Source organism: Budorcas taxicolor, chromosome 1 (assembly GCF_023091745.1).
Source record: "Budorcas taxicolor isolate Tak-1 chromosome 1, Takin1.1, whole genome shotgun sequence".
Classification (NCBI taxonomy): domain Eukaryota; kingdom Metazoa; phylum Chordata; class Mammalia; order Artiodactyla; family Bovidae; genus Budorcas; species Budorcas taxicolor.
In genome coordinates, this window is record NC_068910.1 from 46,031,609 (window position 1) to 46,046,832 (window position 15,224).

At 50.3% G+C, this 15,224-nt stretch overlaps 1 protein-coding gene across 2 annotated transcripts in view; it reads right to left on the reverse strand.

The window, feature by feature from the left end:
* Positions 1 to 7,905: 7,905 nt before the first annotated feature.
* The window catches only part of TRAK1 (trafficking kinesin protein 1), a 96,844-nt gene continuing 89,525 nt past the window's right edge, over positions 7,906 to 15,224 (reverse strand). For both annotated transcript variants that reach the window (XM_052649041.1, XM_052649050.1), the window contains 2 exons: positions 13,760 to 13,862; positions 7,906 to 10,751 (listed from right to left, as the gene is read on the reverse strand). In XM_052649041.1, the coding sequence (XP_052505001.1) occupies positions 9,953 to 10,751; positions 13,760 to 13,862 (902 nt within the window). In that variant the 3' untranslated portion in view covers positions 7,906 to 9,952. The remainder of the gene's footprint in view (positions 10,752 to 13,759; positions 13,863 to 15,224) is intronic.

Here is a 15,224-nt window from a genome sequence, read left to right on the forward strand (position 1 = left end):
TATCTTGCCCTCAGACAGTGGCTCTTCAAGAACAGGGCCGTATTTCTGTTCTCCTCATAGGAAGCACCCTGAAACAAGGCTGTGTCTCTCCTCAGACTGTGCTGGTTTTTTTTTCTTCTTCTTCTTCTTTTTTTTTTAAATAACTAATCTATTTATTATTATTATGTTGGCTGCACTGGGTCTTTGTTGCCGGGACTTTCTCTAGTTGCAGAGAGCGGGGGTGCTACTCACTGTTGCAGACATGAGGCTTCCCATAGCTGCGCCGTGATTCTGGGGTAGGGAGGGGGCTGATGCTCAGTACTTGTGGCGCCTGACCGTGAGATGTTCCTGTGTCTCCTGAATTGGCAGGTGGATTCTTAACCATCGGACCATCAGGAAGTCCAAGAGCTATGTGACTGAGAGTGGTTTCCAGAGGCAGGGCTGTTTCTGTTATCACACTGGGGTCCCAGCAGTCTTGGCAGTTTTTTTTTTTTTTTCTTTTGACCGTGCCCCTCACATCTTGCGGGATCTTAGTTCCAGCACTACCGGTTGAACACCTGTGAGGGCACTGAAAGAGTGAAAGCAGCGAGCGACCCTGAGGGAATGCTGTATCTCTCCCCTTCCTATGTCTCCTTAAGGGCAGAGCTGTGTTTCCTCAGACTGAAGCTTTCTAAGGCAGGGCTGTATCTTCCCTCAGACCGGGGCTTCCTGACTAACAGCTGCTCCCCTCAGACTTGGAGTTTCTGAGGCAGGGCTGTATCTCTTCAGACTGGCTCTTCAAAAGTGGGGCTGTTTTTCCTCATAGTGAGGCACCCTGAAACAGGGTTATGTCTCTCCCTCAGACTGTCCTGTGTTCTTGTCTTAATTAACTAATTTATTTATTATTACTCTTTTGGCTGTGTTAGGTCTTCGTTGCTGGGCTCAGGCTTTCTCTAGCTGCAGAGAGCCGACCTGCTACTCTCCCTTGAGGAGCACCTGGCTTCTCATCACCGAGCGGCGGCTCTAGCGGGAGGCACCCGGGCCGGGGCGCTCAGTACCTGTGGCACATTGGCACAGGAGATCTTCCCGTGTCCCCTGCACTGGCAGGTGGATTCTTAACCACAGGACCACCAGGGAAGTCCAAGTGCTGTGTGACTGAGAGTGGTTTCCTGAGGCAGGGCTCTTTCTGTGATCACACTGGGCTGGAAGAAGTCTTGGTGGTATTTTCTCTTGGCCAAGTGCCTCGCGACTGGCGTGATCTGAGTTCCCGTGCTGACGGTTGAACCCCTGTGAAGGCAGTGAGAGAATGAAAGCAGCAAGTGACCCCTGTGGGGGAATGCTGTATCTCCCTTTCCCTGTGTCTCCTCAAGGGCACAGCTGTGTTTCCTCAGACTGAAGCTCCCCGAGGCACTATTGCATCTTCCCTCAGACTGGGGCTTCCTGAAGAAGAGCTGCTTCCCTCAGACTTAGGATTTTGGAAGCAGGGCTGTATCTCCCCGTAAGACTGTGGCTCCTTGAAAGCAGGGCTGTGTTTCCTCAGCTTGGGGATCCCTGAGGGTAGGTGTGTGTTTCCCTCAATTTTGGGCTCTCTGAGGAAGAGCTGTATCTCCACTCAGAATGGGGCGCCCTGAAGGCAAGGCTGTTTTAACCCTCAGATATGCCCTCCCTGAGGCAGAGCTATATATTCCACTAGACTGTGACTCTTGGAAAGCAGGGCTGAGTTTACCTCACAGTGAAGCTCCCTGAGGTATAGCGGTCTCTCCTCTCAGCTTAGGGCTCCCTGAAGGAAGAGCTGTATTTCCCTCAGATTTGGGCTCTTTGAGGAAGAGTTTTATCTCCCTTCAGAATAGGGATTTCTGAAGGCAAGACTATATCTCCCCTCAGAGTCAAGTTCCCTCATGCAGGGCTGTGTCTCCCCTCAGACTGCGTGTCCCTGAAGGCAGCACTGTGTCTCGCCTCAGATTCAGTTTCCCTGAAGGCACACTCACTCCTCTCACTCCTCAAGCTCAGGGCTGTGTTTGGTCAGAGTGGGCTCCCTGAGGCAGGGCTGTTTCTGATCTCAGTATTGGGGTGTGTGGCAGGTCTGTGTCTCCCCCCCAGATTTGCGTCTCTTTGAAAGCAGGACTATCTTTCACAACGGTTAGGCTCCTTGAGGTATGGCAGTGTCTCCCTTTCCAGTTTCCTGAAGGATCATTATATCTTCCCTCATTGTAGCTTCTCAAGAGCAGGGCTGAGTTTCCTCAGAGTGAGCTCCCTGAAGCAGGACTGTATCTCACTCAGACTCTGTCTCTTGGAGAGGAGGGTGGAGATTTCCTCACAGTGAAACTCCCTGAGGTAAAGCAGTCTCTCCTCTCAGCGCTTGGAACTTCCTGAAGGAAGAGCTGTGTTTCTCTCAGATTTGGGCTCTCTGAGGAAGGGCTTGAATTCCCTTCAGAGTGGGGCTCCCTGAAGACAGGATGTATCTCCCCTCAGATTCGAGTTCCCTCAGGCAGATCTGTTTCTCCTCTCAGACTGGGGCTCCCTGAAGTCAAGGCTGTGTTTCCCTTAGATTCATCCTCCCTGAGGCAGGGCTGTATTTCCCCTCAGATTCCAGGTCCCTGAGGGAATTCTATGTCTCCCCCTCACTGTGGCTCCTCAAGCTCAGGGCTCGCTCCCTGGGGCAGGGCTGTTTCTGATCTCAGTATCGGGCTGTGTGTGGCCTATCTGTGTCTCTCTCCCAGACTGGGTCTCTTTGAGAGCAGGACTATCTTTTCTGCTCATCAGTGGGGCTCCCTGAGGTAGGGCATGTATTCCCTTCCAGTTTCCTGAAGGATTGCTATATCTCCCCTCACTGTGGCTTCTCAAGGATTGAGTTCTCCCCTCAGATGAGAACTCCCTGAGGGTAGGGCTGTTTCACTTAGATTCCAATTGTGGAAGGGCTATATCCCCCCTCTTAATGGGGCTCCCTGAAAGCAAGGCTGTGTCTCCCCTCATTCTGGGGCTCCTTGAAGACAAGGTTGTGTCTCCCCTCATATTTGCGTTCCTTGATGGAGCTCAGTATCTCCTCCTCACTGTGATCCTTAAGGGCAGAGCTGTATCTCTCCACAGATTGGAGCTCCTTGAAATCAGTGCTGTTTCCCCTTAGAGTGGGGCACCCTGAGGGAGGGCCGTATCTTCCTCTCAGGCTGTGGTTCTTCCAAGAGTAGGGCTGTGTTTCCCCATAGTGAGGATCCCTGGGTAGGGAGGTGTCTCCCTTTGGACTGGGACTCCCTGAAGACAGAAATGTCTCCCTTCTCAGACTCGGGTTCTCTAAAGGAGCTCTGTGTCTCCCCTTCTTTGTGGATTCTCCAGGGCAGGGTCTCCATCTCTCTTGAGGCTTGTGCTCCCTGAAGTCAGGGCTATATTTTCCTTAAGACTGGGGCTCCCTGAGGCAGAGCTCTATCTCACTGAGGCTGTAGCTTTTGGAGAGCAAGGCTGAGTTTTCCTCACAGTGAAGCTCCCTGAGGTAAAGCTGTCTCTCCTCTCAGCTTGGGGATCCCTGAGAAAGGGCTGTATCTCCCTTCAGAATGGGGGTCCCTAAAGGTAAAGCTGTACTCCCCTTAGATTCAAGTTCACTCAGGCAGGGCTGTGTCTCCCCTCAGACTAGGGGGTCCCTGAAGGCAGAGCTGTGTCTACACTCTAACTGAAGCTCCTTGAAGACAGGGTGTTGTCTCACCTCAGAATCCTATTCACAGAGGGAGGGCTGTGTCTCCCCCTCACTAAGGGCAGGGCTGTGTTTCCTCAGAGTGGGATCCCTGAGGCAGAACTGTTTCTAACCTCAGTATTAGGCTCTGTGTCTCCCTCTCAGACTGGGTTTCTTTGAGGTCAAGACTGCTTTTTCAGGGTGGGGCTCCTGAGGGCTGTATCTCCCCCCTGGACTATGGCCCTTTGAGAGCAGGACTGTATTTCACAACAGTGGGGTTCCCTGAGGTAGGGCATGCATTCCCTTCCAGTTTCCTGAAGGATTGCTAGATTTCCCCTCACTGTGGCTTCTCAAGGACAGAGTTGCCTCCCCTCAGATGTGGACTTCCTGAGGGTAGGGGTGTTTCACTCAGATTCTGGCTGTGGAAGGGCTATATCCCCTCCTCTTAATGGGGCTCCCTGAAGGCAAGGCTGTGTCTCCCCTCAGATTTGAATTCCCTGATGGAAATCTATATCTTCCCCTCACTGTGATCCTCAAGGGCAGGGCTGTATCTCTCCACAGACTGGGTCTCCCTGAAGTTGGTGTTGTGTTTTCCCTCAGAGTGGGGCTCCCTGAGCCAGACTCTCCTCAGACTATGGTTGTTTGAGAGCAGGGCTGTGTTTCCTTATAGTAGTGCTCCCTGCAGGTAGGACTGTGTCTGCCCTCAGATTTAGGCTCCCTGAAATCAGGATTGCATTTCCCCTTAGTATGGAGCTCCCTGAGCAAGACTGTATCTCCCCCTCGGATTGTGGTTCTTAGAGAGCAGGACTGTGTTTCCCCTCAGATTCTGGGTCCCTGAGGGAGTGCCGTGTCTTCCACTCACTGTAGATTCTCAAGGGCAGGATGTATTTCCTTGTGGTGGGGCTCCCTGAGGAACAACTGCATCTTAGAATAGGGCTCCATTCTTAGAATGGGACTTCCTGAAGGCAAGACTATTTTCCCCCTGCTTCACACTCCTTGCTGCAGGGCTGTCTCCCCTCAGATTTGGGTTCCCTGAAGGAGCTCTCTATCTCCCCCTGTCTGTGGGTCCTCAAGGGCAAGGCTGGGTTTCCTCAAAGTGGTCTCCTTGAGGCAGATCTGTGTCTCCCCTCAAACTTAGGCTCTTCGATTCAGGGTTGTGTCTCCCTTCATTTTCGGTCTCCTCGAAGGAGTACTGTACTCCCCCTCACTGAGGTTCCTCAAGGGCAGGGCTCTGTTTCCTCAGTTTGGGGTTCCTACGTGCGGGTTCAGTTGCTCAGTTGTGTCCAACTCTTTGTGACACCATGGACTGTAGCCAGCAGGCTCCTCTGTTCTTGGAATTTTCCAGGCAAGAATACTGGTGTGGGTTACCATCATCTACTCCACAGGATCTTCCCAACCCAGAGATTAATCCTGTGTCTCCCTCATTAGCAGGTGGATTCTTCACCACTATGCCACCCAGGAAGCCCCTGATGAAGGTCTATCCTCCTATCAGACTTGACCTCCTGAAGTCAGGGCTGTCTTTTCCCTCAGAGTGGGTCTCCCTGAGGTGGGGCTGTGTCTCATCTCAAATTCAGGCTCCTTAAGGTAGCACAGTGTGTCCTCTCAGACTAGGCTTTCTCAGGTAACCATCTTGCTTTCTTTCCCGGGATCTTTCACGTCTGCTCAAGGCACTGCCGAGTCTCCATGTTGCTGGTTTAAGCTGAAGGCCCTGCTTTCCCTCTCTGGTTTTCAGTTCTTTGGAACTTCAGAGTTTGCTCAGCCTGAACCTTGGGGTTTCATGTGGTGAGACCCTAAGTACCACTGAACAAGTACTTACCCTAACCCTGGATTCAGTAACAAAGAATAAAAAATTATTTTAAAAGAAAGATATATTAAAAGGGTGTGGGTTCATTTCAAAAGATGGAAATACCCTAATATAGAATAGTTTTTTGTAAACTGTTTTTTAAAAAAGGCGTTCCTGTGTCTCCTGGGAGTGGCAAGAGGCTATTTGGGGTGGTTTCTTCCTCATCCTGTGCTCAATTTTTTCACTAATACCCTAAACCTGTGTGTATGCCATCCCCTGGTTTATGAATGCCTCCCTTCAGTTCACCTGGCCTCATGACTTTCATCAATATTTCTACTAGGACAGTTGCCTGCCTTGAATTATCGATACTTTTCAGGGAAACGCACACCCATCTGATTTTAGGATTGGACCATCAGGGCAGGTTCCTTCAGGTTCTGCTGTCTCCAAGTGCCCTCTACAGGCCAAAGAAAATAAATCCTCCCAGGATATACTGTTTTCCAGCCAGGAGCCCAAATGTGCAAAAATTTAATAAAAAAAAATTTTTTTTTAACTTAATCCCTATTATGATCTCCCAGTCAGTTCAGGTAATTCATAACTTTCTACCTCCACCAACTTCTCCTCAGAAAGCATCTAAGTTCTGTGACCAGCTTTCATTCCAGCTTGTGGGAGGCATATACCCACTTTATTTATCCTGTCTTACCCAATGGTTTTAACATCCACTGTTGTCTAAATAAGTTTCGCAAAATAGTGGTTTCTCTAACTCTATTGTCCTTCTATTCACCTTTCTACTTAGAAGTATGCATTCTAGGTTCCTTTTCCCATCCCTCCTCCATACCTTTACTCTCTGTTTGGAATGCCTTCCCCACTTGGCAAATCCTACTCATCCTGGAAACCCAGATGCAGGGTCACCTTGTCTCAGAGGCTTCCTGCACCAGTCGGTAGATTAACTCATTCCCTCTCTCTCCCCTTCAAGCATGGTGGCTATAGCTACAGCTGCCTGGCCTCCCTGAGCCTCTGAGACAGAGGCCCCTCCATGGCAGGACACCCAGTCAAACTCTGCCTGATCTGGCACAGTGGTTCTCAGAGCTTAGTGAGCCCCAGGATCACCTGGAGGGCTTAGTGAAACATACCTGGGCCCTAGCTCCAAGGTTTCTGATGAAGCGCCTTAAAACCTCACTGGCTTAACAACGAAAGTTGGTTTCTCCTTCAGAGCATATGTCAAACGTGGGAGGGCAGGTCTCATGGGTCCTTGGAGACCCAGGATAATGATGGCTCCACCAACTTGTGATACTACCATTTCAATGCTTGAATTTAGAGCAAGAGAGGAAAAATCATGGGTGGCCTTTTCTCTGGTCACAGCCCACTGGCCAGAAATAATCCTGTGCCCTGACCACTGCAAAGTGGCTGGGAAACATTGGCATCACATGGGACAATTTGATAAACACTGGTTTCTCTATCATAACCACTCACCCCTTATTTACTGGCACACAGACAGACACACAGATCTGCTCTCTAATCCTCAAACACACCAAATGCGTTCCTACCTTTGAGCCTTTGTAGCAGCTGCTCTCTCTGCACTAATGCTCCTGTGCCAGAGCTCACATGGTCGATTCAAATACCACCTCCTTGGACAGGCCTTACCCGACTGCCCAAAGCAGCCACCTAGTCCCTCAGATCAGCCTATTTCAATTCTCTCTACAGCCCTTATTATGCCATGTTTGGTCATCTCTTTGCTGTTAAAAGATTGTATGTATACTCCATGAGAGAAATCGACCACTCATCACCATGTCCCCACTACCTTGAACAGTGCCTGGTCCATCATAGATGTTCAAAATATATTTCCTCAGCTCAGTTAACCTAAGGGATTTCCCATTTACAGGTTAAAAAAATGGAGGACCCAAAGAGAAGTGGCTTACCAAGTTCACAGGACTACTAAATGGCAGCACTTGATTGAAATCCATGCCACTGAAACCACCAACACTATGCTTGCTTGGGTTACTTCACTGCTTCCACACATTAAAATGACAGTATGTTTTTTGTCATTTTCTTCTCTGTCTAGTGATCCTCCACTGTTCTTGGTTTTTAAATCTCAACCAAGTCCTATGGAAGGCAATTTGACAACATCTATTTGGGAATGTATCCTATAGGTAAGTTCATGTATGTGGAAAATTACATATACGCAATATTTTTTCATTTCAGTGTTGTGATAGTGAAAGTTTAGAATTAACTTAAAGGTTCATGGGGGTGTGTATGTATTCACACTGGGCACGGACCCATGGTAGAGTAGTATACAGCCCTGAAAAGTGAGAGAGCGCTTCCAGCTCTGACTAGAAGTTTATCTAATGGAAAGTATTACATTAAAAGAAAGGTGAGATACAACAGAAGTAGATGTCTTTCATTTAAGTTCCCCCAAGAGCTGAATCCCTCATGTCTTTCAGATATCAACTCCTCGATGAAAAGAACAAAACACAAATCAATAACAGTGTGGTTTCCATCATTTGAACTTATTTTATTGGTATTCATCAGCAAATAAAATTTTATTGTTGATTTTGGATGCATTACAATACACTTTTTGGTAGTGGTTGCACAATGTTGATCATTTATTAACTATACTAAATACTGCAACCTCTGAATTGCTGAATTTTACACGGGTATTTCCTTTGTGATGATGAGTAGCTCCTCTCTCTGAATACATAAAATGGTCCATTCCGTCCATGGTTTTCATATTCCTTTGTTATTCTACCTACTGCTTTAAAATACATTCAAATAAAAAGATATAAGTTCCGTGCAGTGAGTGCACACATACCACAGAGAGGAGAGTTGAAAACATAATTAACCAACACCCTCATGGTCAGAGAATAAATAGTCTGAAATCATGGGACTGAAGCTTGCTCCTGGGAACTTTCTCAAAGTATCTTCTGTGGACAAAAGTTCACACTCACTCAATTGAAGGATACATCTTTTGCCAAGGAGGTGGGAGAAAAAGGGAATGGGGGCTGCAAAATGATGATTTTACTTGCATAAGATGTTATCCTTCCATAAACATCTGGAACAAATGGCCACAGAGCACCGTGACGTACAGTCCCCAGCTCAGAATAAATAAATGATCTGCTTGGACTGGAAAGCCACAGACACACTGTGACCAAGCTGGATAGGACAGAGAATGTTTGTTTAAAATACAGCACACACAAATAATAAATAAAAGTTTGAAACTTAGTGGATGACAGGGATGGGACCAGGCTCCCTGTTTGCTCATGGTTCTTCTCACAACACCTCTACCTTTTCCTAAGGATGGAAAGTGGCACAAGGACATGAAGGGCTTTTCTAGGACCACTCTTCTGAAACAAGAGGGCCAAACACGTGGGTATCGAATGGCTGCAGCAGAAGACCACAGGTGGGAGAATATGCTCAAGGGTGTCGGGTCTAGAGTGAAGACCAGAACCAACGGACCACCAGAGCCTTGTTTCTCCGTGAACTGGTTTGGTGTTACCTTTGGCTGTGTTTCTACTCTTTCACTGTTGACAAGTTTCATTCACCACCTTTCCCCCGATCCCTTTTCCTTAAGGTCCTATTGGTAAAGTCACATTGGGTCTGGTCTTAATCAACTGGTTGTGACACTGGGTCCCAGAAATAAGCTGCTATCTCACTAGCTGCTTGGTGTGTCTGAAACTTGTATTTTGGTGTCACAGAACCATAGAGAGAGCATTTTACTGCGGCTTCCCATCTAGTACCATTACTCCCCTGCATATATTAAAAAAAAAAAAAAAAAAAACGGAAAAAGTAAATCACACAGAACACACAGGGGCTGCCAAATGGTGCAGGAGTGTAAATACATTCTCTTTCAGGTCAGACATCTGGCCTGACAGTGGATTACAAAACATGGAAGGATGACTTCGCATTGAAGGCATAAGAAGGAAAAGTCACAGGTCAAAAAAAAGAACCAACCGTCCGTTGGGGCCGAGCAGTGAAGGTCTTAAAGAAGCTGGGACCCCAGAAAGAAAGAACAACTAACTCTTCCATCGTGAAAGCTACGGCAACTGCACGTGGCTGCGGACGGAGGCCCCTTACGCTCTTACGGGACGGGAGAGGTGAGGTGCCCAGTGACGCCAGTGTGGCAGAACCACTGTGCCACCTGACAGCTCAGGATGTGTGGCTCTGGCAGGCAGCCACAAATTCACTGGTTTCCTATCCATGGGATAAGAAAGAACACACTTGGGGGTTTCAGTGCTTCTCGAAGGAAAGAAGAGGGAAAGACACCCGGCTGCTCCTGCCCTCGCCCACCAGCATAGGCTAGGTCCTCAAGAGAGTGATGTCCCTGCTGGGGCGTTTCCTGCAGGATCTGAAGGAAGGGCAGGGCGGATACAGGTCTCCAAGTCCTATGTACACATTTTACAGAGTCTCCACTCTGCCCCCATTAGGCACGAGGTTGATTTGTCTAGCTCAGGAGGGGATGGACAGAGGAGGGCAGAGGGAGTGTGCGCAGGGCACGGGGAGGAGAGGGAGGCGGGAGCCAGCCTGGTCTCCTCTAGGGGAAGGGCCTCTTCCCAGCCTCACCGTAAGCTAGTTTGTTTGGGGAGCTTAGCACCCATCAAGATGCCCGAGGTGAGCGTCACAGGGGCTTTCATCTGCATGCTGGACCCCACCATGGTGGGGAAGCTGCGGTTCCGTCGGATGCCGCTGTTGAGCTGGAGCCCACCGATGGCACTGGTGACGGTGGGGCATCCGAGGGGCAGGCCTTCGGGTACCAGGCCTCTTGGGACAAGGGCCTGCGCAGGGCCTGGGGGCCCACAGAGGAGAGGTCCTTGGTCCTCAGTCAAGGTGGGGACGTGGGCTCGCCCTGAGTTCACCACTTTGGCCACGCCAAACCTCCTGACTTTGTCCACGAGGTTGAGGTTGGAGACAGACACGTCGGTCTGGCTTTCACTGCTCCGGACCGCCTTCTTCTCCCTCACCTCCCTCAGGATGGAGCTGGCTGGCTTGGAAGCCAGGAAGTTGTCGTAGGGAGGGCTTGTGCACTTGAACTCAAAGGAAGGTGGAGAAGATGTGGGCGTCTGCATAGGTGAGTTTGGTGGTGTGGAGGGGATCACGGCCATCCTGGGGGTATAGGAGTGCAGGAGGGTGCCCCGACCGGCCCTGTCCCAACTCTGGGGGTCATACACAGCCGCAGAAATGCCCCGCTCCTTCAGCAGCCACACCAGCCCCAGGGACGTGCTCATGGTGGTCGTGGACTCACGGACGTTAGTGAAGGATTCGGCCAGGCTCAGTCTCCGGGGAGTGCATGGCGTGGCCACTGGTGTGGATTTCAAGTGGCTGGCGCTGCCACAAGCCGGAGTTGGGGCCGAGTTAAGGCTGATAAGAAAACACAACAGGTCATTGATCAGAAAATGCCCAGGAGAACTAAGAAAAGGGTCTGGGCCAGCCTCCTGAAGGGACGAAGGGCAGGCCTGGGACATACTGAGGGGACTCCTCCAACCCAGGCTCCCTGGATGCCTCTTTTCATGTCTGATCCTCCCTCTCATCTGTAGAGGCTGTGGAGTCTCTGAATCGGGGCGGGGGGAGGTTTACATCAACAGGAAGCTGCACGTGATTCCCTTCTCTCAGCCCTAGAGGGTGAGTACAACTGTTGCCTTTGCAAGTGAGGAAATTAGGCTCAGATTAGGTGACTTACTCAATGTCACACTCAGCTACTCAGTGGAAGATCCTGGATTCAAACCCAAGTCTGAATGACCCCAAAGATAAGACAGAAAGCCCTGCAGCAGAGAGGCGCTCTGTCTCTACCAATTCCCTCAAATTCCTGCACTCCTTCCAGGTACCCATTTCCTTGAGGTAAGATGTTAACCAGGGCTCTGGGGTATGAGAGTTGATTCTGGGTGTGGCTGAAGCAAGTGGGACACCTTGGTAGAGGGCCCCCGGGTAATGGGGAGACTGAGGCTGGAAGGTGCACATCAAGTCAGCAGCAGACCCCAGGCTCCTGACTCCCACTGCAGGACTGTTCCCTCTGCTCCCTGCTGCCCTTCAGTACTCTTCCCATGGGTGCTACGTCCACCTTGATGAGTGGAGACAGGGGAACAGATGGAGCCATGTCATGTATCATCAGACCTTCATCTAAAGAGCCACCTAGAAAAAGGCCCACTGGGTGGTGCAACCTGGTTACTATAGGAGAGATTCCTCTGTCCACTTATATATGACTGAGGGCCCACTATATTGTAGAAGCTGGGATTCAGCAGTCAGGAGAGTCAGGGCAGAAAGTGTAAAAAAAGGGCAGCTGTGGGAAATGCCTTGCTGTCTGCCTGGAAACCAGAAGAGGCCCTCTTCACACAACTGCTACAGGGATGGAGTGAGGCACCCCCCGACCCCAGGCACGGAGGCCCTAAGCTGTTGCTGGATGAGCAGCTGAGGGGCACAGAAACATCCCTCCTGACGGTCTCATAAGACCTGCCCTGGCACCTACCTGAGGATACAGCAGGGGCTTTGAGTGCCCCTGGGAACAGGCAGCTGGGTGGTCCCTAGGAACTGGGGGATAGAGCCCCCTCTCCCCAGCCTGGCAAGGGACGGGCCACATAGCTTGGACAAAGCACCAACTTAGGGAAAGGGGAGGAAGGGGACAGGCTCTGGGGCAGATCCCCAGAATGAGTGGAGCAGGGACCCCTCCTGTGGGAGGACAGGTCAAAAGCCAAGTACAAGCTGCGGCGTCATTTGGCTCCACACTCAGGTGACCTCACCGCTGGTCAGTCTATACATGGTGAGGAACCCAGAATAGGCCCGTCTCACACAAGCTCGGGAGAGGGGATGCTGGTGGGTGGGGACCACTCAGAGGAACACAGGATTAGAAACCACAGCAGATCCTGAAGCCTAAAAAATGGGTCTTCAAAAGGCACAGGCGGATTTCTACAAAACTGATCTACAAGCAATCGAGGGCAAAAATATCTGTACTTGGTCACAGAATCACTTCTAGAGAGATTTTCCATTTTTGTTTCAGGCTGCCATTCTTTCAAACTCAGGCAAAAAGCCTTCTCCTGCTACTTACTTCTCAGGCTTTTTCATCCCTGATGAGGCCATAAGGACTTAGAGAAGAAGGCCGGGGTGCAGTGTTGAGTCCTACAGCTACCGTCAGAAGAGTGCCAGGGCACCAGCCTCTCCCAAGGGGAAGCTCTGTCCATTGCTTTTCAACACAATCTCTTCAAAAATAAAGCTGGGGGATGGGGAAGCCAGGTTCTCCAGAGACAGGAAGGGAGATGGAGACAAGCTAAAATTTAGAGATCCCCTTCCGGTAAGAACTTTGGTTAGACCTGTATTAGTGTTGGCACTTGGCTTGACTGGGGTGTTTAGACAGGTTAGGGGTATCTGCTGTCAAGGCCGAATTAGCCAGGCACAACCACAGAGACACATCCACATCCACGTTGCGGGTTAGTGGCGGCCACACGTGCACACACAGCTCCTTCACAGGGCCCTGCCAGGCAGGCCCTGCTGGCGGTGTGCTCACCCCCTGCCTTGCCCGTGGGCTCACTCTCTGCCCTACATCTGCTCTCAGCTCAACAGGGCCTGGGGCTGCTTCGTCGTCCTCCTCACATGACCTGTGGAGAATTATTCATAGTTGAAGGTGCTCCTTGGGGTGGCTGCTCCCTCTGAGCTGGCCCAATTCGCCTCCCTCCTATGAGATACTTTCCACTCACCCTGGCACCTCGCACCACAGAGAAAATGGCTGAGGGGGGTCACATCCCCATGTTGCGGGAGACCGTTTTCCCTTTCACCAGAAGCTCTGGGAGGCCTGAAATCCAGTCAAGCAGACCCTTCCCCCAACCCCGCCAAGGCCATACAAGTCCTCTTGTCAGATGGTACCAACTTCTTGGAGGCACCCAAGGGAAATGGACCACACCAAGCATGTGACTCTGTTCAAGTTTCATCATTTCAGTTGTTACAGTGTGGCTGTGATGCATGCATGGTTCCTGGGGCCATTTCCAGAGGCATAAGGGCTACCACAGGGTTCAGTAACTCCATTCTGTGAAAGAACGTGTTCTACTGGCAAATTTGGGGGCGAAAAGCCAACAGACTTGGCCTTAGAGCCTGCGGTAGTGCCCTGAACTTCAGCTGGTTGAGGCAGGGCCTAAGAATCTTTCATGGCCAAGAAGAAGGCAACTTAAAGTGGGTCCAGGTCTCTCTATTCTGTGCTGGATATGAATCAATAGGGGTCTTGATTTGAAAAAAGAGATGGGACTTGAATAGGTGAGAGATGCTTCCACTGGCTGGAGTTGGTTTTGAACAACCCTCTTTCTGCTTCAGCTTTCCTTGACATTAAGTATGGCAGGGAGTGTTCCCATCTCACCCCACCCTGCCCACCCCGCAGCTGGGTCCCTTACCTTGGTGTGACCCGCGTGAGCTCGTCTGAAGGATGCAGGATGCGGCAGGTGGTGAAGGTGAAGGTGGAGTTGGTCTGTGACATGCACTTCCCAGGGTGGTGGGCTAAATTGGGGGGAGGGGAGGAACAAAATATAGTCCTTGCATCCAAGTACTCCCACGAGAAAAGTCAGAGTCCCGCATGGCCCTCGACAGATGCAAGAAGCGATGAGCTACCTTGTAAACTGGATCTGGGCGAGGAAGGTGAAACGCGAATGTTCTGGGTCGAAGGTGGTCCCTCAAAAACAACCACACTTTTGAGCATTGGCATGCAGAGCATCGAATTCCAGCTTCCAACCCAATCCAGACAGGGTTTCCCATCAGCGTTCTTTGGCCAGTAGTGGATCCAGTTTGCAGGGCCAAAGAGCCTTTGGGGGTAAATTTGGGTTCCCTCCTCAGAGATTTGAACCGGCTTCCTTCTTTTGTTGCTTTTTCTTTTCATTGGCAGATAGGTGCCAAGCTCTGCCAAGAGGAGGGGAGAGGTGCAGAGCAGGGAGGGGCACTTGCACCTAGAAACAGGGCAAGGCTCATGGGCTCCCTTTTCAGTTTACACAAAAAGGGGCTCGAGGAAGCTGGCTCCACTACTGCCTATCTGTGGTCGGCAGGGAGGGAGATGGGGCCTCAGCTGCCTCAGCAACAATGTTGCTGGCAAGAGTCCCAGGGCCCAGACTCTCTGCCAGGGCTGGGCTGGCACACAGCACTATAAGCAGCATCAGTGCCCCTGAGCTGCTTTCTTGCCATTTCTAGGATGGCTGGTTTCTGATGAAAATGAGTAAGTTGTCCTCAACTTATTTCCTTTGAAAGCTCCAGAGTTGTTAAGGCAGCTGAAGACTAGGATCCGGAGCAAAGTAAATCACAGAAGCTTTAGGACCATGCATCAGAAAACCGCAGGTGAGAAGTAGGAATAGAGTCTACAGGAGACATCATGATTGTAGAGGTCATCCTCATTCATAACTCAAATGTAAAAGGAAAAAATAAAAGGAAAAAAAAGATGTTGCTCCCAATAGCATGCATGGTGAGGTCTAGGATCATCCCCCCTCCTCCCCACCAGCTCTACCCCTGCAGCCTCTCAGCCCCCAGAGACCTCCTGGGAGAAAAATGATTAGGATATTGGAGGCCATGAGCACGCTGAAGATTCAAAAGTCTGGAACAAGAATCTTCTAGCTCTTTATGGCAAGTTTTCTCTTGGATTTGACAAAAAGGAAATCAAACCAGAATAGATCGGTGCCCCAAACCTACAGATCCACACACAGGTGACTGTGTCTTTAAAAAAGAAAAAGGAAAAACAAGAAACTAGATGATATTAAAAAAATATTGGAGACACACAAATTGAAGGCAGGCAGGACAAAGCCAAAGCACAAAAATGGTGGCAGTGACTCAGGAGCTGTGCAAGACTGGTTTGCCCTGATGGCTGTGGTCCAAGTCGTC